This window comes from Megascapheus bottae, chromosome 16 (genome assembly GCF_031878675.1).
Source record: "Megascapheus bottae isolate mThoBot1 chromosome 16, mThoBot2.hap1, whole genome shotgun sequence".
Lineage (NCBI taxonomy): Eukaryota > Metazoa > Chordata > Mammalia > Rodentia > Geomyidae > Megascapheus > Megascapheus bottae.
In genome coordinates, this window is record NC_143524.1 from 26,427,107 (window position 1) to 26,449,855 (window position 22,749).

At 36.5% G+C, this 22,749-nt stretch overlaps 1 protein-coding gene across 1 annotated transcript in view; it reads right to left on the reverse strand.

The window, feature by feature from the left end:
- Bbox1 (gamma-butyrobetaine hydroxylase 1) overlaps positions 1–22,749 on the reverse strand; it is a 51,790-nt gene that overhangs the window by 19,584 nt on the left and 9,457 nt on the right. The window contains exons 2-4 of the mRNA XM_090347981.1: positions 21,977–22,424; positions 20,629–20,743; positions 10,275–10,473 (exon numbers count right to left, since the gene is read on the reverse strand). Of these exons, the coding sequence (XP_090204107.1) occupies positions 10,275–10,473; positions 20,629–20,743; positions 21,977–22,195 (533 nt within the window). The 5' untranslated portion in view covers positions 22,196–22,424. The remainder of the gene's footprint in view (positions 1–10,274; positions 10,474–20,628; positions 20,744–21,976; positions 22,425–22,749) is intronic.

Below are 22,749 nucleotides of genomic sequence, written 5' to 3' on the forward strand. Positions count from 1 at the left end.
TCCACCCCTCATCTTGTTTTCCCCCGTTCCCTATCCAATTTCAAATAACCAAATACAAATATATCTGATATATCAGTTAACAAAGTGAGATACTGTAACAATATGAGATAACCAAGGGACAGCAAAAGAGATGAGAGATAACATAGTACCTTAAGAACAACAATCATTCATTATATGGCTTATGTTTCTATATCCTGGAGATCCTTTCATTTAGCGTCCTACTATATGGCCTTTTGTATCAAGGTTTTGCTCTATTGCAATCTCTGCTAGGAGAGCCCAAGGTTTATACTGATTATGACAAATGAGGGAAACCATTGAGCCTAAGTTCCTTTGAGTCTGGCTTACTTCACTTAATATGATCTTTTCTAAGTCTTTCCATTTCCTAACAAATGGGGCAATGTCATTCTTTCTGACAGCAGCATAGAATTCCATTGTGTACAAACACCACATCTTGTGGGACTGCATTAAACTGCAGAGCTTTTGTATGGCAAAGAACATAGCTAGTAAACTAGTTAGGAAGCCTACAGAGTGGGAGAGGATCTTCACCAACCATACAACAGACAAAGGCCTCATATCTAAAATATATCAACAGCTCAAAAAATTGAATGAATCCAAAACCAATCTCCAAAGTAACAATCATCCCATTAAAAGATGGGCCAAAGACTTAAAGAGAGTCTTCTCTGAAGAAGAAACAAAAATGGCCTATAGACACATGAAGAAATACTCAACATCTCTGGTCATAAAAGAAATGCAAATCAAAACAACTCTAAGATTCCACCTCACTCCAGTTAGAATGTCCAGGATCAAGAAAACGAATAACAACAGATGCTGGAGGGGATGTGGCCAGGAGGGATCACTACTACACTGTTGGTGGGAGTGTAAACTCCTTCAGCCACTATGGAAAGCAGTATGGCATTTCCTCAAAAGTCTAAACATAGAGCTCCCCTATGACCCAGCAATTCCACTACTTGGCATTTACCCAATCATCCAGAAACAAAGACATACTATATCCACCAGCACAACAATGTTCGTTGCAGTACTATTTACCATAGCAAAGATATGGAACCAACCTAGATGTCCCTCAGTTGATGAGTGGATCAACAAGATGTGGTATTTGAACACCTACAATTTAACTTTCTAAGTATTTTTTGGTGGTACCTACGTCTGAACTCAGGGACTATGTTTGCTTGGATGGTTTGTTATGCCTCCATTCCAGCTTTTGGTTAGCTATTCTGAAGATGTTATTTCATAGACTTTTCTGAAGACATCTGTCTTCAAACTGTAATCTGCCAGATCTCAGCTTCCTGACAAGACAGTATTATAGGCAAGAGACACTGGTGTTTGGGAAGAAAGATTACTTGGTATTTAAAAGAAATGATGAATGGGAAGATCAAATTATATTTTCCCTGGGGTGGGGTTGGAGGACTGTCTCAGAACAAACAACCAACAGTGTGAAATAATCAAAGAAACTAAACTTGCATCTGGGAAAAAATACCAAATTACTTGTAAAGAAAAGAAAATCATATTTGCCATCAAAGCCTTGCAGATATAGTAAAGATGGCATGAGCTAAGAATGCTCTGTTTAAAGAGGCTGATTTTCAAATTTAAAGAAAGGACTTAAAGTGCTGTCAACATTTCACAATTCAGGGACTATTGTCCCCATGAGTCCTTCCTGAGAAATTTACAAGAGAATGGGTGTCAGACAGCCAAAATGAGTGGAGATCCCTTAGTACAGGATTTGTGCTGAGGAGTGAATTTGTAGTTACTGAAATGATTTGCCTAAAGGAGAAAAAAGAAAATGTAAAAAAATAAGAAATGCAGTTGGAAGCATCATAAGATACACATGTGAGTACTGATACCTTAAGCTGCTACAGTAAAGAAGCAAAGGCTAAAACATTCAAGAGAGACATTGCATTTGTGGACAAATGAGGCATCTCTAGGTTGGGACACATAGGTGGACATTAGAATGGCTGATGATACAGCATTTCCTGATTTGAATGATTAAAAGTATTTGCTTTATGATAATTTATTGAGTAATGTATTCATTTTATGTGATTTTTCTAGGTCTATATTAAATTTTGCCATGAGAACACAAGAACAGAGAGTAGAATGGTTGGTATTGGTCAAAAGGTATAAAAATTTCATGTATTTGTATAGTTCATATATTCATGATATGAAAGCTAATGACAATCATTGATTTGTCATGATAGATTGCACACTTGAACTTGGCTAAGAGAGTGGATCTCAGCATTTGCACATGCACACATCCACACCCTCACACCCACGGTAACCCTGAGTTGATGGTATGTTAATTCATTTTCAAATGTCAATCATTTGATAGTATACATACTTATAAAAGCATCAGATTGCATATTGTCTCTAAATAAAATTTTTGTCAATTATGCCTCCATGTATCTGGGAAAAGTGCAATTGAATAAAAGTTGCTTAAAAATAAAATCTTAATGAAGACCAAGAAGGACTAGAAAAATGACAAATATCCCACCTAAAAGCACACAGAGTTAGAAAACTTTTCTCCAAAAGAAGTCCAGAAGATAATATTCATTATGTAAATGTTAAGAGTGAAATGCATTATGCAGATAGCATTATAAAAGGAAAATTGAAGGTTCCTAAGTCAAATGACTCTGGGTTTCGCTTAACTCTCCCATCTCACTTCCTGTTCGGTAGGGATCATAAATTTTATCAGATATTTCAAGATAACGTCTGCTGAGAACTGAGTTCAATACTTAACCATATCATTATTTTCTTCTGTCACAAGGACAGTGGTTTGTTTTGACTACAAAATATAACCAAAGAGGCAATGGAAAGACCTATGGACAAGCAACTGCTTGAATAGTTATTTTATCAAATTTCTTCAAGTGATTTCTGGAGAAGTCTAAGACCCAGAACTTACTTTTCCTTCCATTCATGAGATGACCTCATACTAAGTGGTTTTGCTGGCAGTAACACTAATTACTATGAAACTCAATACCACAAAGGTAACCTCAGGGACTGGTTTTTGGCTGGTGACATAAATGGCTTCAAGTGGTTCTAGGAACATAGCTTATTATCCTACTTAGAAAACCCTAATAACTTACTTGCTCATGTATCCTAAAGCCTTTCTTCCCCTTCTTAAATGGTCTAGTCAGTACTATATTTAAAAACAAGTCATTAAGAAGTCCCAGTGTGGGCATTTTACAAAGTGGGATAGGATTACAACAAAATCCAGAACTCAGACAGGATTTCTTTGTTTTCTCTCCAACTATGAATTGCTTCTATGTTTTGTTTTTGTTTACGTTTTGTTTTTTTTTCTTTCAATAACTGACAAGCTGCTTTTACTCAAGGAGGGCTGCTTGTTTTCTTAAGCAATTTCTTGGTTGGGAAGTTAAACAAAATGAATAAACTTGTTTTTTCTCTCCCTGGGTTCATCTCCATAGTTTGGAAACATTTTTCTGCTAACACATAAATCAAAGAAGTAGTTGTTTCAAAGTAAGATTTGGAGGCAGTGCTAATAATGGTAGGAGCAATTTCTAAGTGGCCAGTTGCCAAGTGCTAAGGTTATTTTTCACTCATCCCTAATAGGAACAAATGTGTGAAATAATACTACTGAACTGCTTTACAGTTGTCTTTGAGAAATGCTTACATATATCCAATGGATGCTGGGAAGGCTACGATATTGAACTCTGTAGAAGCCATTTCAGTATCATTGTTGACTGTTCTGGCTGGTAAACTTGACAACCAATTCACTAGAAATTATTTTGTTTATCTGATGTAGTCTGCATGCAAGGTATTTACGTAGATGCAAAAGTAGACAGCAGTTAGCCATATTTTGTGCTCTTTTCATCAAACTTTTGCCCCAGGGCCTTAGTAGGCATACAGGGCATGAAAGCAATCTTGAAGAAAGAGTGTGGGAAAGTCTCAGAGAGATCTAGGAAGTTACATGAAAAGCTTAGGCCAAAGTCTCACCTACAAATTGCCCAGAGCAAAGCTATGATTAAACTTTAGTTTTTTGTTGGTTCAATGGTCAACTCTGAACAGTAATGAAATCCAGATACTCTAGGCTGTTCAGACCTCCCATTTCTTTTTCTTTTTTTCTTTTTCTTTTTTTTTTTTTTTTGCCAGTCCTGGGGCTTGAGCTCAGGGCCTGAGCACTGTCATTGGACTTTCTCAAGTCGAGCTCTACCACTTGAGCTGCAGCACCACTTCCAGCTTTTTTTCTATGTATGTGGTACCAAGGAATCGAACCTGAGTCTTCGTGCATGCTAGACAAGCTAGACAAGTACTCTACCACTAGGCCAACCCCCCCGCTACTAGGCCTCCCATTTTTCCTAAAACTTTTGTGAAACAAGTCTGATCAAGCATTTATTCTAGTGCAACTTGTGGCCTTCCAAGTATTGCTCAGTAACTGTACATCTTCCAAAAATATTCGAAAAGATAAAATCAAGGTTTGTTTATTTTCCTTGAGTAGTTTTCCTTATAGTCCCCCACCTTCTTTACTATTATATTTCTAAAGTTAATATTTTAGAAACAAGATTTTCATTTTCACCTTCATTATTCTTACTAGTATAACTCCTGCTATCAATGCAATTGGTTTACACAAGCCACACAAGCATTCATAGCAAAAACAAACAAAATTCCCAGCATCTGGATTCAATTCTGGAAATATAATAGTCTTGCTAGCTGAGGTCAAAAGTTTCATTCTCTTTTACTTTCTGATGAAGAGTAACCTCAGGTTGCTTATATGGTTAAAATTGGAACTAAAAAAGCTTGGCGTGGTAGCTCACTCCTGTAATCCTAGCTACTCAGGAGGCAGAGATCTGAATATTGTAGTTCAAAGCCAGCCCAGACACTAAAGTTCATGAAACTCTTATCTCCAACTAACCACTAGAAAATGAGAAGTGGAGCTATGGCTCCAGGAGCAGGGCAGTAGCCTTGAGCTTAAGAGCTCAGGGATAATGCCCAGGTTGAGTCAAGTCCCATGACCGACCAAAAAAAATGGAGGTATCAGATAGAATGCATACCTCCATTTTTTTTTTTGTCAATAAGAACACCTGCTCAGCTATGTTCATCTCTGCACTGTTCACAATAGTCAAGCGATGGAAACAACCCAGATGCCATACTGCAGATGAATAGATACAAGAAATGAGGTATATATATATAAATACATATATATATTCTACATAGCCAACAGATGAGATAAAATAATGACATTCACAGGGAAGTGGATGAATCTAGAGCGAATCATGTTGAGTGAGACAAGTCAAGACCAAAGGAACAAAAGGTACATGGTGTCCTTAATATGTGGCTATAAGATTCAAATGGTACAAGAGTGATGACTCAATATTTGCGTACCCAATGTTATGGACATGGTATTGGAAATATAAACAACTACATAGACATAAAAATTTGTGACTCTATAGACATAATGTTTTATTACATAGATTAATATGTATATATGACATACAAAACCTCAGCCTAATTTTAATTATGTTCTAAAATCTAAGTGGCAGTGATTGTATTTAGAAATTCCCTTCTTGAATACTTGAACACATCATTTGTAATATGATGTAAAAATCAATGTCAATAAATTCTTTAATTAAAAAAATGGAGGTATTGGGCTGGGAGTTTGGCCTAGTGGTTAAAGTGCTTGCCTAGCATGCATGAAGACCCGGGTTCGATTCCTCGGTACCACGTACATAGAAAAAAAAAGCCGGAAGTGGTGCTGAGACTCAAGTGGTAGAGCTCTAGCCTTGAGAAAACCCAAGGACAGTGCTCAGGTCCTGAGCTCAAGCCCAGGACTGGCAAAAAAAAATGGGGGTATCATCATTGGAAATAGCAACAGGCAGGTATAGATTACAATGATTATTTTTTACTGAATGAAACCAGTCCATAAAATTCTGATAATTTATTCAGTGTTATCATCTTTCCTTAAAGGATTACAGCAAGTTATTTAATTACTAATTACTGTTTCTTCTTCTGCTACTGCTATTCCTATTATTGTTTGGTGAGCAAATAATGAAGCCGCCAGGATTCCTTCAAAGGTTTACATCACCCAAAAAAGGTGATCTTGTTATACCTTGCTGTGTTTATGTGCAAAATAGCTAGTGGGTTTTATTTTTTCCATCCTTAGCTGTTATCGTCAACACATTAAAGTTACTGAGCATTTCTCAAGTTTGCACACACACACACACACACACACACACACACACACACACACACACATCCCACCACCACCACCACCACCACCACAACCAACAAAAAAAGCACATAGATGATGTGCTGACAAAATAATGACATGAATTTGAAGAAATGTAGATGCGAAAAGTGACATGCACTTTTGTCCCCAACTTGATTACCATTTTCTTTTAGTTAAACATAAATTTATAATTATGAAATGTCATAATAATTTAAATCATCTGCCTTTCTAGTCTTTAAGAAAATCTAGACATGCATTTGTTCATTTACCCTTTATGCCTTTTCTACTGCATATGAAGACTGCATGGATTGTTGAAATCTATTGTTATTTTTTCCAACCAGCCACTTAATCAATGATTACTGATCATATATATAATAGATATAATACACAGATATTCTTATTGCTCACATTAGATACATGAATTTAAAATTGTCCAAATTAGTAGCTTTATGTGAGTAGAAATGTGCTAGTTTGGTAGGTATTTATTACCAGAGAGTGGTGTATCTGAAGTAATACCACAAACTATTTATGATTTTGGCATTGAAGCAAGTTCCTTCACAAAGGTCCTTGACAGATCTTAATTAAAAAGTAAAGTTTAACTTGCTCCCAGTGTTCTTTCCCTATAGCTATTACATTTTTGAAAATTCCTTCTTTCCATTATTTATTGTCTGTCTTCATTCATTTTACTCATTCATCAATTACTTTTCAAACAAGAGAAAGACACACATTATTAATGGAAAAATAGAAATCATAAATATGGGGAGTGGGTTTAAGGCCACTACTGTTTCTCTTTTGGAGGTAAATCAGATCCAGAAACAAACAATACAGAAAGAGGAACTTAGTTTTAAAAATGCATGTATTTATGAGAGGGCCAAAGATTTAAATCACCCAACTTTTACTGAAATTGAGATAAGCTTGTGTTGAAGTAGCCCTTGGTCTCAACAATGGTTCTCAAAGTTAGCTGCATATGAGAATCACTTACCAAGTCTTGAAGCCCTGATGTTCAAGTCATTTAGAGTTCCCATCAAAGAAAAATCTCTGGAGATAATTACATTAAAAAATTCCTATTCCAACATGTAGCCCAAATTGCAATGCACTTTTTTTTTTTTTTGCCAGTCTGGGCTTGAGCTTAGGGCCTGAGTCCTGTCCTTGGACTTTCTCAGGGCTAGAGCTCTACCACTTGAGCCTCAGCACCACTTCCAGCTTTTTTTTAATGCATGTGGTACCGAGGAATCGAACCTGGGTCTTTGTGCATGCTAGGCAAGCACTCTACCACTAGGCCAAACTCCTTGCCCTGCAATGCACTTTTGTAGATTTTTTTTTTTAATATGAAGGGATACTCCTGAGTATTCTTTTAACTCTCATGACACCAAACGGTTAAGGCACATTTGTGAGAGGAAAAGTAGAAAAAACAGGCAACTTTAAAGAAACTATTTGTTTAGTTGGAAAAAAAAAAACAACCCAGCAATCACTGTCAGATTCTTCTCAGTAAGTCTTCAAGTTAGAGGATTATTTTTTGTGGAAATAGAGGTCAAGTGTCAAAAATGTATTTCTTGCCATGTATAATTTGAGTGATTACAGAAAGAACTACAGAGTAGAAACAACTTCTCTGGTTATATGGGAAAAGTCTTGTATAAATGAAATGGACACATATTAGTAGGTTTTGATTTGTTTTGACAACAGAACTTAATATCGATTGCACTAAATGTCACAATACTAGATTAGTGCCCAAGTTAGTAAGCTATTTTATGGGACTGGCAGAAACAAATCATAAATTAGGATTAGGATACTGAAAGCAAGATGAGTGGGTGGGTGGGTGGAGTTAGGGAACATCTCAAAAGGGCTTTCAAGAGCAATTACTGTTATGAAATTGTGGAGTATCTAGAATAGATACTAAAAGTTTTTTTTAGTCATTTATAAAACAATTTAGAGGAATTTTATTTTTTAATTCCAGTATTTGAAAGCAGATTTTCAAATACTTCTTATTTTTGATAGTGAAATATGAAACAGTGACAGGGAAGCCTGGACTTATATTTTTTATTCCTGTATTAATATTTGTGAGAGGTTGTGTTGCAAATAAGTTCATTAGACTTGAGATTATTTATTAATGAATGGAGAGGCTAAAATCCATTTCAGATATCTTAGAAGAATGAACACATACTACACCTGTGACTGTTAATAATTTCAATTATTATCCTTCTAGTTACTTATTGTTATAAATTTTAAAGCACCACAAATGCTTGCAGATTGAGGAGACATACATTCTCTGGAAGGTGAGTATGCTAATGGTATAAATAAATTCTTAAACTGCGGGTGATGATTGAGTGACCCACGTCTAAATCATCTGACATGAAAAAAGAACCAAATAAAACAAAACAAAAAAAGTGCTCAAACTATTGAGGGCAAGTAATTGAATATTTCTGATCTTTTTTTTATCCATGACATTAGCCAAGGTCTCATTCTAGATTAAGGATGGCAAACTCAAATGTTAACAAGACCCTTGTAGTTTTGAGGGTGAGAAGAGGAATTAGACAAACACTGTAAGGTACTCCTAATGTTCATGTACCACAAATATTTGATATGTCAGGTTTTAGGCCAGCAATTCAGTTCTTGTGAGACTTGAGCTAAAAAAAAGAACCAACACAAGTCCATATAAATTTAAACTCTATTTAGCGTCATATTCCAGGATATAGAAACAAAAGCAATAGGAGTGATTGTTGTCCTTAATGTACTATCTCTCATCTCTTTGGCTGTCCCTTGATTATCTCATATGGTTACTGTATTTTACCTTGCTATCTGATATATTGTATATATGTTTATTTGGTTATTTGAAATAACCCAAGGAAGAGGGGAAAACAAGATCCAGGGCGGGGGTTGGGGGAGGGAAATGGGGATCAAGACATGAAAAGGGTATCAATGTGTGTAATGCACCTTCTATCTGGTGAATATAATGTAACCCTTCTATTAATTACAATAACAATATATGAAAAAATAAATTTAAACTCTGTGAGTTTTTAAGTGCTGACAAGGAATTCCATTTTCTTTCAGCATCATGTGAGCCACGCCAAACACATCTCAAATAGCCCATGTGCCACCAGTTTGCAGCCTTCAAATGTTGATGGTCCCTTTCACTTTCTCACTTGCTAGTAGCTGGATCCATCTATCTTAAGAAATTCAATTGTACCCCTCACTTCCAGATAAGTGCTCTCTGTTGTTAATATTTGGATTTCTAATGCTATTTCCTAGGGAATTTTTTTTATAAAAATAGTCTTGTTCCACAGTTAAAATCAATTATGTAAAAACTCATAGGCTCATATTTCTGACATTAGTCATACTTTTTATGTCATACACATCTTGTGACTAGTTTTAATTTGCCACAAACTTTTTTTGTGTCAGCTCTTGAGAGATAAAACTTTAAAGATTTCAAAATGAGCTTTTGTAGAGACTTAAAGAAACAGAATCTTCTGTCTTATTATCATGAAGAAAATTAACCCTAGGTGTATTTGGAGACAGGTCCTTTAAGGTGGTAGTTAATGTTGAATGAAGCAGAAAATGGAAGGTCCTAATTCAGCAACAACAGGAAGAGGAAGAGATGATAGTTTGCTGCACACAGAAAGATGACTGTGCAGGTACATTTGAAGGGAGTAACTTTAAGCTAGAAAACAGATGTCATCTTGATCTTGGACTCCTATCTTACAGATCTATGAGAAAATAAAACTTGATGAATCATTTTATTTTGAAATCCTGGGCAGCCTAATGTACCACTTATAACTAGTCAGATCTTAAAATCCTCAGCAGAGAGGGAGTGTAGGAGAAAACGGTTATAAAATTCAATGCATATTCTACAAAATTAATCAAATTGAAGGAAAGGGAGAGGGATGGGGAGAATGACGAATGGGGTTACATCGATCAAGATACATTTGTATTTATAAACTGCTTTGTTGAATGGCAATACCTTTATACAACTACTTAAAGATAATAAAATGTGGACATTTCTGTACCTTTATTCAAAGAGGACATCATTCTGGGAAATAGGTGAAAGTATGAATGTGGTGGGACTCTAAGTCACCAGGTGACTCACCCATAAAATGTGAGATAGAGGAAACCAATCCTTTTCCCAAGTTTTGTAATTTCTCCTCGCTTGTCAGCTGCTCCCGTGAGTCGCACAATGCCTACTTTTTTGAGGCTAGAGAGCCACTGGTATGCTTGTTCATCATTTCTCAAGACATCTTCAAAATTCAAAGTAGGTAGCTGTAGCGTGGACCCCCAATATTGGCATTCTGGGAAGGAAGAAAAGAAAGAAACAATCTAGATGGGGTTATGCTGGTTTTACACAAAGTGGTAACCTCCACAAAGGGTTAGTTCATTAGAGCTAATTGTTGATCTATCAATGAGTTGACTAAATGCAAGTCATTTCAGGCATGCCTAGCACCTCGGAGCCCATGTACCTATGGCTCTTACCCATAGTAGTGTCTGATGGATAATTGGTTTTCCCATAAGTGCCATTTATTGGGGGAATGCTGTTCAGATTATAAATGTGTCTTTGATCGAAAGTTCTTAAAAATTTCTTTGCCTAAAAACTGCTCAGAATTAGTCCTGATATCATCTGTTTGTAGAACTCCAACAGATGATGAAATCAAAATGCTTAACTGGAAGGAAGAGAAGTCACAGTTCTTTCTTATTATTTCACCTGATTAGAGGCCATCTCTAAAATCAAGCTGTTCTTTGCAGCCAACCAAATTAGCCACAGTAAGAAAAGGTAAGAATATTGTACCCATAAAATGGAAGAGCAGAAGGAAATAGGCCAAATGCCTTCCCTTAGCTATCTTACTCTAGTTAGCTAAATGTTGGTTCTGATCAAGAAATCTAATAACAATAGTGGCTGGCAGGGATGTGGCCAGGAGGGATCACTACTACACGGTTGGTGGGAGTACAAACTTGTTCAACCAATATGGAAAGCAGTGTGGAGGTTCCTCAAAAGACTAAACATAGAGCTCCCCTATGACCCAGCAATTCCACTCCTTGGCATTTACCCCAAAACCCAGAAACAAGGACATACTAAAGCCACTAGGACAATGATGTTCATTACAACACTATTTACCATAGCCAAGATATGGAACCAACACAGATGCCCCTCAGGAGATGGTTGGATCAACAAGATGTGGTATTTATACACAATGGAATTCTATGCTGCCATCAGAAAGAATGACAATGTCCTATTTGTAAGGAAATGGAAAGACTTGGAAAAAATCATATTAAGTGAAGTAAGCAAGACTCAAAGGAACATAGGCTCAGTGGTTTCCCTCATTTGTAATAATTAGTACAAACCTAGGACTTTCCTAGCAGAGGATTACAATAGCTAAAAACCTAGATGCATAAGGCCATATAGGATGAGGGTAAATGAAAGGATCTCTAGGATATGGAAACAAGAGCTTTATCTTGTGTGATTGTTGTTCTTAATGTACTATGTTATTTCTCTTCTCCTTTGTTGCCCTTTGGTTAATCTCACATTGTTACAGTATCTGACTTTGTTACCTGGTATATTGCATATTTGTTTATTTGAAATAAGAAAGGGAAGGGGGAAAACAAGATGATTAGGAGGGGGTGGAGGGAGGGAAATAGGGACAAAAACATAAAAAAGGTATCAATATGTGAGAAGTAATGCAGCCTCTATCTGGTGAATATAACTGTAACCCCTCTATACATTACAATAAAAATAAATAAAAATAATATTTATGTGAGAAAACAGAAGACAACTACAAAACATAACTGGCTTGCAAGCTAGGATCTCCCAAAGGAAGCATAACACTGAGGAAATAGTAATTTTGCAGGGGAAACAACTGTGATATTAATAACTGTGTTCTGGAGACAGAGAACACTAGCTGATTTATTTGATTCTTTTCTGATCTTGGGAAGGAAACTGTCATAAGTCAGCCAACTTTTCCAACAAGTGACAGCATGAGAATATATAGTCTTAATGCCATCATGAGCAAGGCTTCACTTTTCTAACTGGGGAATATCCCATCTTATGGAAACGAACACCAGTGCCCCAGGATAAGAGTGAATTGTGGGTCAGTGCTTCTTGCAGTATTTGTGGACTGGAAATCATTTCCTCTGTTGTCCTCACAGGCTAGAAATTTTTTTAAGGTGTGAAATACTAACATCAGTCATGACAAGATAAACCTAGATGTAGAAAGCCATTTCCTAATTTCCCACCAGCTAGTTGCATGAGGACATTTTCAGTAGTGAGTAGGTGTGTGTATTTGGGAAGGACACAATTAGGCTATTGATGCCTTTATTGCCAACATTTCTGGTTGTTTAAAGATAACAGCTTCCCCTAGGCACCTGTGGTTCATACCTGTAACCCTAGCCACACAGAAGGCTGAGATCTGAGGATCTTGGTTCAAAGCCAGTCCAGGAAACCAAAAGTGGTGCTGTGGCTCAAGTGGTAGAGTGACAGCCTTGAGCTGAAAAGCTCAGGGACAGTACCCAGGCCCTGAGTTCAAGCACCATGACCAACCAAAACAAACAAACAATAGATTCCATATTCCATTTCACCCTAGCTGAAATGGTCAATAACATGAAATCAAGTAATTGTAGATGCTGGCATTGATGTGGCTAATAGAGAAAGCTACTACATTGTAGGAATGTAAACTGGTTCAACCACTTTGGAAAGTAATATGGAGGTTCCTCAAAAGACTAAACAGAACTGCCCTTTGATCCAGCAATCCCATTTCTGGACATTTACCCAAATGATCACAAACAAGGCCACAATAAAGTTACCAGCACAACTATGTTCATTGAAGCATTATTTACCTTAGTTAAGATATGGAGCCAACCCAGATGCCCCTCAGTAGATGAATGGATCAAGGAGATGTGGTACTTATACACAACGGAATTCTATGCTTCTATGAGAATGAATAACATCACCCCATTTGTAAGGAATTGGACTTAGAAAAAATCATTTTAGATGAAATAAGCCAGAGCCAAAGAAACACAGATTCTATGGTTTCCCTCAGATGTAATAATTAGTATCTATCTAGGATAGTCCTAGCAGAGGATCATAATAGCTCAATAGCTATGTACATCTGACCATATAAGATGATGCTAATCAAAATGAACCACAAGATATGGAAAGAGGAGGGTTTTTTAAATTGCTGATGTTTTTATTTTTAATGTACCATATATAGTTCTTTTTATCAATATAAAAAACAAAGACAATTATATTTATCTGGAAGTCATTTGTGATCATGCAATGTGATTACACAAAGGTTTAGTACAGCCTTGCCCACAGACCAATAGTAACTGTAGTAATAATAGCTAATATTTGTTGACAACTTGAAGTTTCTAGAACTTTGGCCCAGGGACTGATGTTTCTTCTAATCTCCATGGCAAGAATATGTAATAGATAATTTTAGCATTGAGATTTCATATAGAATAGAGCAGAGGTTCCAATTATATGCCTCATCATTTTCAATGCTAGTTAGACAAACCTAGGAGAGTGATCCCCAGCATTCAAATGGATACTGGTTCAAATTACTTTGCACACCAGTATGCAAATATTTGATTATTTAAAATAATGTCATCACACATATTTTAATATCCTGTGCCTGGATGTCCATCACTTAATCTTCACTTTATAAAGGAAAGCAGTACGGAGTTACAATGAGGAATGTTTTGTCAGAACTTGCTCAAGCATAGACATTTGAAGATAAGCATTGGCTGCTGGGCAGGCTTTTGAAAGCAGGGAAAATCTAAGGAGTAGGGCTCATTGCACAACATTGCAACAACATGACTAGTCATCATCTGTGAAATGAAATGAGCTCTTCCAAGTTTAAAACTGAATGAGACATTTCTTCTTTAATGTATGCTAATGTATTCACTGGTCCAGACCTTTTGAACTTCAGGCCAGTATCACTTTTCTGGCAGTTTGAATGACTAGATACTGGGGAAATAAAAGAACATTCTTGAAAGATGCTATTGTTTTTAAATCATTGCATTTGTATTTGAGTTATACTTGAGCCTGAGTTAGTACATTCAAGAAGGAGGGGTCTATTTGGGAAACGTATCTTTGAAGCACATTTTAATGAACTTTTACTTTCTATCTTGTTTCTTTTGCAAAAAGCTGTAGATAGCTGAGAAATGTGTTTTTTTCCTCCCTCTTTATTTCTATATACACTCTGAAAATTCACCAATTTCAGAGATTCTAGTTAAAAAGCAAGGCCATCAACACAATATCCAGCATAGACAAGGCTACCAATATTTTCTAATTTTCAAGCTTTCACTTTCAGACTATCTATCTATCTATCATCTATCTATCTTTTTTGTGTGTGTGTCATGCTAAGAGTTGAACCTAAAGTGTCTTTCATGCTAAGCTAGTGCTCTACACTCTTAGCCTGGTTGCAATGGTTTAAAAAAATCTTCAGGCTGGGAGTTTGGCCTAGTGGTTAAAGTGCTTGCCTAGCATGCATGAAGACCCGGGTTCCATTCCTTGGTACCACATACTTAGAAAAAGCCAGAAGTGGTGCTGAGGCTCCAGTGGTAGAGTTGTAGCCTTGAGAAAAATCCAAGGACAGTGCTCAGGCCCTGAGCTTAAGCTCAGGACTGGCAAAAAGCAAAACAAAATAAAACAAACAAACAAAAAACAGAGCCCAGGGACAGCAATCAAGACTAGGATAAAAAAAAAGTCTTCAGAGTTTACAATTTTTTTTAGCATAACTTTCCTTTTGGAACACCCTGAAAGGAGTTTTGCTGTCATCAGCGACCAAGATCCTCAGCTCATCACTGAATTGATGTCTCAATGTAGGGTCTTCACACACTCATTTGAGCATGACTTTCACCCACAGTGCTATGAATAACTAGTTGCTAAGATCATCATATTGTCCTGAATGTAAAATCCTCCAGTTTTCAGGAGATGTAGCACTATATTTCCTCAAATCCACCTGGAAATCATTAATGTGATATCTACACAGAATATTTTTAACATCAAGAAAAAAATTGAGAAGCTCTCCCCTCAATTGCAATACATAACTTTTCGGGGCATAAAAGAAAATACATGTGACTAGATTAAATTGTTTTTCAGGAGCCTACCTTAAAAACAAATTTACATATTTGGGCTTGGATATATAAAAAGAATGGAAAATGATGGAATGTTTAAGGTATGAACCAGCCTTCCTAATTTAATTTATGGTCTTTCTAATATATACTTCCTTAAACATGAGTTTCACACATCATAAACATTATGCACATTCATGCTGGCATTTAAGGAGCCATTTGTATAAGACATCCTTCTGAGGGGTAAACACATTCCAGAGTCCTGAGTTCAGAAACAAAAAGACACAAAAGGGTTCTTTAAAGATTCATGGAATATGCTGATTTTCAGTGTGTTATTTCAAGAGTTTGGACCTTCTATCCATCTGAACTGAATTGAGCTTCTGACTTTGAAATGGTTTCTCTAATCTGTAGGGCATCAATCTTTCTGCACTTCTACTTACGAATACATTCTTTGGTCTTCATTAACCCACGAATCTGGTCCCTAACAAGGCAAAGGCAACAGAGAGGTAAGATACAGATTTCAAGTCTTTTTCTGTCCTATAGGGATGCTATTCTTTTAAAATACTCTTTTACTTCTTGTTCAGTGAATTGTCTTTCAAGGTTCTAGTGAATTGCATCTCAGAGAGAAAGTGCTCAGAAATAGCTGGGGCATAGAGACAAGGGTAAATATCACAAGAGGTTTGGTGCATTTTTTTATGTATATGCCAATGAAAAAGAAAACCACACAACTGTGTGAGTTTTGCTTTTTGGCAAAGGTCTGTGAAAATAGTCCCCGAACTAAACTAACTGTTCTTTGCTCTGTAAGAAAGTCTCCATCTACAGGTAAACATAGTTCACATGAAGAAAGGAGAACTTTGTAGGAGATTATTTTTTTTTCCTGTGTGCAATGCAAATATATCTTAGAGGACCCTTATGGTTACTTGAGAGATATCACGTCTCATAGTATGTTCTTTAGAAATGTGGAAAGGTTATGGATATGTACTGAAGGTCTGCAGTCTGCATAAGTGTATGATAAAGAATGACTCTTCTAAATAAAGGTTTTATGGGACTGAAATATGAATGCTCCTTTTGGTTCATGCATTGTCATTAGTTCTGGATCACTGAGAATATAGAGAAGAATGACTCAGTGAAAAGATTTTCTTCAAAGGACAACTTTTATGGTTTCAGTTCTCAACACATAATAACAGAATCAAAAGCTAATAGAAAATATTGTAGAATCAATGACAAAATACAAAAAGACATGGAAAGCAAATCTTCACTTGCTTTGACACTGAGTACTAACAAAAAGAACAGAAATTGAACCGGGAGTTGTAGTGTGCTTGCCTAGCATGCATTCATGGTACCACATACATAGACGATGCTGGAAGTGGTGCTGTGGCTCAAGTGGTAGAGCTCTAGCTTCGAGAAAGCCCAAGGACAGTGCTCAGGCTGAGTTCAAGGCCCAGGACACACACACACACACACACACACACACACACACGAACACAAATGTAAATCTAATAAAGATTTAGATATATGCTAATTGTATATATATTTATTAAATAATTATGCTCTTTTGTATTAGCATCCTACAATCTACACAGTAATTTTCTAATTTTAGTTCTGTCAAATAATGGGAATTTTACATCTCAATTACATTATACCAAATTTCATAGGGAAGCTAACATCAAATTTCTTTTTTTTTTTTCTTTTGTGGGTCATGAGCTTGAACTCAGCCTGGGCACTGTTCCTGAGCTCTTCAGCTCAAGGATACTGCCCTCCCCCTGGGCCTGGGTATTGTACTTGAGCTCTTCAGCTGGAGGCTTCCACCTTACACTTGAGTCAAGCCCACTTCCCATTTTCTAGAGGTTAATTGGACATAAGAGTCTTAGGTCCTCTTGTGACCGGGCTGGCTTTGAACCTTGATCCCCAGATCTCAACCTCCTTAGTAGTTAGGATTACAGGCGTGAGCCACTGCGCCAGCTATAATTTCATTAAAAACAAACAAACAAAAAACCCCTCATGTTTCTTATGTTGTATTAAAGTCCCCAATTTTCTATGTTTGGAAATGTTCATGTTCTAGGTTTCAATAATTCATTTTTTAAAACGTTTACTACAAAACAACAGGACACCAACGTCTTATTCTATGAGGAAGTATATTCTGGCAACATGAATTCTACCCTCGTTACCTCCTTCCTCCTTTTTAAGTTTTGTATTACTGAACCATTCTTAGGCCAAGAAAAGCTGTGAATTACTCTGTCTAGTGTCTGTCTCATGATTGTGCCATGGCTAATGTCATTTGTCTTTTCCTCTTTGCTCTCAAAACCCAGGCCACAAGAAGTGGGCTTTACCTCAATCCCTAATTTTAAAAGTCCTGGATCCTTCTTATTAAGGGAAGATTAGGAAAGGAGCCTTGTTATCAGAATTAAAATTTAAAATCCTGTCCCAAATGTACCCCACCTTATTTTCATGCTTTGGGGGTATATTATTGTTTGAAAATAACCCAATAGTGAAATAGCTATCCGATTACACAGGCAAAAATTCAAAGAATCAATATTCTAAAAATGGCCCCATTAAAGTCTTTTCTTATTCACCAACTACACAGCTTGAAAATATATTTTAAGACTCTAATCTTGTTTTTAACCATTGAAATATTTCCGCTGTCTACATAGCAGCCAGCTCTCCTATAATTCATTTTTATGGCCTATCATTGTGATTTTTTTTCCACTACTTAACTGAGTTTACTATCATTTCCATTTTGCTACTGACTGATAATACTGAGCAAAACAAGCTCTAAAACTTTACTTGTCTTGTGATATTAATGGACGGATGTGGCTATGTCCTTTTGTACTGCTTCAAGTCTTAAGTGGTAATAATAAAATGTTAGCTTTTACATCCTAAAATCATCTAAAAGAGATTTGAAGGAAATAAAAGTAAAAGTAACTAGATCGTAAAATCCAGACATAGTTAAGGAAAAAAAAATACTTGGAGTGCCAAAATAGATCTAAAATGCATTAAAAAAAGATATAGTCAAAAGAGTACACTTTGACCCAGACAATTGTTATGAAGTTATGTAATGAGAGACTACTTAGAGAATCTAGCAATACATTCTTTGGAGGAAAGTAGAGGAAACAGGTTTTTCTCTAAATATTCATAGATATTCCATTAGCTAGCAGGGGAAAATGATGGTTTCCACATAAAATCCTAGAATAAAACCATGACAGAACAGTGAGAAGTAGTAAATAGAGGAAATTAGTGTTTTATGCAATTCGTCTATGCTTAAAGACAAAAGGAAAAGGTGAAATTATCTGAATCAAGTTGGTGAATAAGCAAGAGCTCTTGCCCAGTAAACTGCTGAGTTCTCATACATATTTGAAAATTCCAGACTGGGAAGGAGTGAGTTGAAATATTTGAAATATCTAACATCCCAGCAGAGGTGCTACAAAATTCACTAAAATGATCACTTGTTGATATGATTCAATGATTCTGGGTGACAACAGTTAAAAAATATGTGCCAGCTGCAGTGGTTCATGCCTGTAATCCTAGCTACTTAGGAGACTGAGATCTGAAGATCCCGGTTCAAAGCCAGCTAGGGCACTAAGTCTAGGAGATTCTTTTCTCCAATTAACCACTAGAAAACCAGAAGTGGCACTGTGGCTTCAAGGGTAGGGCAATATCCTTGAGCTGAAGAGCTCAGGGGTAGCACACAGGCCTAAAAGACAAGCCCCATGACTCCTCCCCCACTCCCTCCCAAAAAAAGTTTAGGGAAACTTGCTTGCTAGTGTGTTTGCAGAAGCCAAGGTGCTAGTAAATACTTAAAAAATCATTGCATTTCAAGGAAAAACTGTGAAAAAAGAGGTGACACTGTTACTGTTCAAAAAGAAATGTAATCTTTACCTGCTTTATGTAACTGTAATCCTTCTGTACTTATTACAAAAAATAATATAAAACATTGTTTTTGTTAAAGTTTTCCTCTAACCCACAGACTATCCTGCTACAATTCACCACCAGATCACACATACAGATACACACACACACACACACACACACACACACACACATACACACAGAGAAAGAGAAAAAGAGAGAGAGAGAGAGGAGAGAGAGAGAGAGAGAGAGAGAGAGAGACAGAGAGAGACAGACAGAGAGAGACACAGAGAGAGACAGAGAGAGAGAGACATAGAAAAATAGAGATAGAGATAAAGGCAGAGAGAGACAGATAGTGGCAGAGAGAGGCAGAGAAAGTATAAACTGGGGGGGAGGGTAATGGGGACCAAGACATGTGAAAGGGTATCAATGTATGTGAATTAATGCACCTTCTATCTGGCAAATATCATGTAACCCTTTTATTAATTACAATAAAACATATTAAAAAAAAGAAAGTATAAACTGTAAACTCTCCTCACATTGATACAACTTGGGCTCTATTATTTTGTATCCTAAAATTGTATTTAAGTGTCTTTTATTATTTTATTTGTATTATTTTAATACTTTATTGTATAAAGTATTATTTTTCTCTTGGCCCAAATTTAAACCGTCTTTTCCCTGTCATCCTTCCCCACCTCACATCCATATCGTTTATAGTGTTTCCTTAAACATTATTATTGGCTGCAGATGGCTTGAAGACTTAAACTCCACAAGAAAATGCTCTTGTGCCAGTGTGAGCACATGTGCACACACACACACACACACATGCAATATTGTGTTTACCTTTTCATGTACACATGAAAGAGATTATTCTTTGTGCAGTTCTGGCCTTAGACATCTTGTTAAGAAGTGAAAATCTGCCCCTGGTTTATTCTGCTTTGTTGTAGGGATGTGTTTGCGAATGTGTATGGAGTACAAGACATAACCTACAGCACAGAGATGTAAGTTTATTGTACTTGCATTTTTATTTTAAAAATATTGTTGCCAGTCCTCAGGCTTGAACGCAGAGCCCGAGTGCTGTCCCCAAAGGCTGCACTCGCTTTACACCTACTTTAGAACCTCTAAAACTGCTCTGGCTTTTTCATTGTTTACCCAAATGATCTGTGTTGGAGATACTTCATTCTTTTAGCGGAAACATGAAAGTCTGACTTAGTTGCTAAGCTCAATTCTTAAAATGCAAAACCCTTACAAAATAAGAAAGAGACAGACATGCTAATATCTGTATTTGTTACACAGTTCAAACGTGCATGAACTTTACAATTTGGGGAAAGGGGGGAGTGGGGTAAAGGGGAAATGGGAGAAAAACAAATGTAGCTGTAACCTCTCTGTATACCATTCTGACAATAAAATTAAATTAAAAATATTGTTTACACCATACCTTAAAGTTTATGCAATTAAACCAATAATAAATATAGTTTTTAAAAGATTCTGGTTATCAGAATTTTAAAAGACATTGAAGACCACAGTAGGGTTACCTGGCAAAAACAATTCTTCTTGGAGTTTTGCTCTAGCCTGATGGGAAAAGCATCTTTTCTTCAACCAATCAGCTTCGAACTCACTATGATGCTCATTGGGCCAAGTGATGTAAACCTTACAAAACAGAGAGGAAATGTCACCTACTTGTACTCGACACTGCTATTTTTGGTTATCTACTATTGTTCTGTTTCTAAGTATTATTATTATTATTATTATTATTATTATTATTATTACTGTTATTATTGTTTTTGTTGGTCGTGGGGCTTGAACTCTGGGCATTGTCCCAGAGCTTTTTATTTCTAATTATTACTTAAGTTAATCCAGGACTGCAAATTGACCTTGTTATTCTTCCAGCTGTAACCAAGTTACAGGTGCAGATCAAAAATATACATGTAAGAATGATTGTTGTCCTTAAGGTACTATGTTATCTCTCATCTCTTTTCATGTCCCTTGGTTATCTCATATTGTTACAGTATCTCACTTTGTTACCTGATGTATCGGATATATTTGTATTTGGTTATTTGAAATTGGATAGGGAACGGGGGAAAATAAGATGAGGGGTGGGGTTGGGGGGGAGGGAAATGGGGACCAAGACAGGTGGAAGGGTATCAATGTATGTGAATTAATGCACCTTCTGTCTGGCAAATATCATGTAACCCTTCTATTAATTACAATAAAAATATATTAAAAAACAAAAACAAAAATATACATGTAAGAAATGAATATAAATGCATATAAATCTGTATTCTAAAAATTTTGACAAAGAGCTAACATTAACAGAGAGAACTGGGAGTGGAGTTCTTAGGTTAGGAGGATGACAAGAGTTTTCTTGGTTAGCTTTGCTCTTCTGAGAAGAACTATAGGAAATCTAGCAGAGAGAAAAGAAGAAATAGTGGCTACATTGGGTTGGCTTTTGAGAGCAATAATTTTGGGGCAAGCCATGTATATCTATCTATGGATATGTTTGATTGAAGTATTCATTAATACTATTTGTGGAGTGCTCGCTGTATGCCAAACACTGATACACATTTTCATCTCATTGAATCCTGAATAACTCTGTATGAGTAGCCTTGTCAGTATCTTCACCAATTTTATAGGTGTATACACTGAGTGCCAGAAGCAAGCTGTCACTCACTAAAAGAATAGTGAGCAACCTTGTAGTGGTAATGAGCCGAGCAGATGTATCCATTTGCTGAGCACACTTAATTTGTTCAAAGCACTCTATAAACACAGACAAGCAAATGGTTATATATCCCACCATATGGAAAAACAGGTTATTCAAAATTATTGAAGATGAGTCCTTTTAGCTAGTAGGAAAGAGATGGAAGAGAGCATAAAGGTAATTACCTTTTTTCTGTCAAACACCAACCCTTTAATACTAATGTTCACATCAAGAGCTTCCAGAAGCAATTTCCGGGCCTTGGCAGAATCCAGATAGCAATCAGAGCACTGGCAGTTGTCTCTCAGCCACACAGCCGGGTAGAGGGACTCTGCCCCATCCTGCCAGAAGATCTGCATCAAATGAGCCCCATCCAGTGCTTCTGCCTTTTGGATGAAGCAGTGCATGTTTCTGGTCTCTGGGAATAAATCTTGTCAGCTACCTAGAATGACAAATTAGTGCTAAAAGCAGTAGACACGGAGATGGAATCTGAAACTGACCTCTAAGAGTGAACTGGTGAAGTGGACTCTGGCCTCTGTTTTTGACTCACAAGTTGTGGCTGTGATTTGAATTATCAACACTGGGACCTTTGCTCAGGAGAGAGAATTTCTCATGCTGTAAACAGAAACATTGAAGCTGAAAGCAAATAAGATAAAAAATGCTTTATCAGGGTCCAGATGAAAAGAATTCCTTGTTTTTCCTCCCAGAAATTTTAGATAAGGCCAGAACCAATGACATATATACTTTTTATAAATGTGCTTGCATAAAAGTTCTGGAATGTTTAAGGGAGGAAAAAAGGCTCCACCAAATGAAAGGGTAATGGTCATTCCTCTGAAATTTTTAACTGATGCCAATTATTTATGACTTTTGAAACAAAAATGCTTCTATGATACTAAAGTAGTAAGCTTGTTCTGATGAAGAAATACTGATGCAATTTATTTTATTTGAAGGGGTGCTCTTA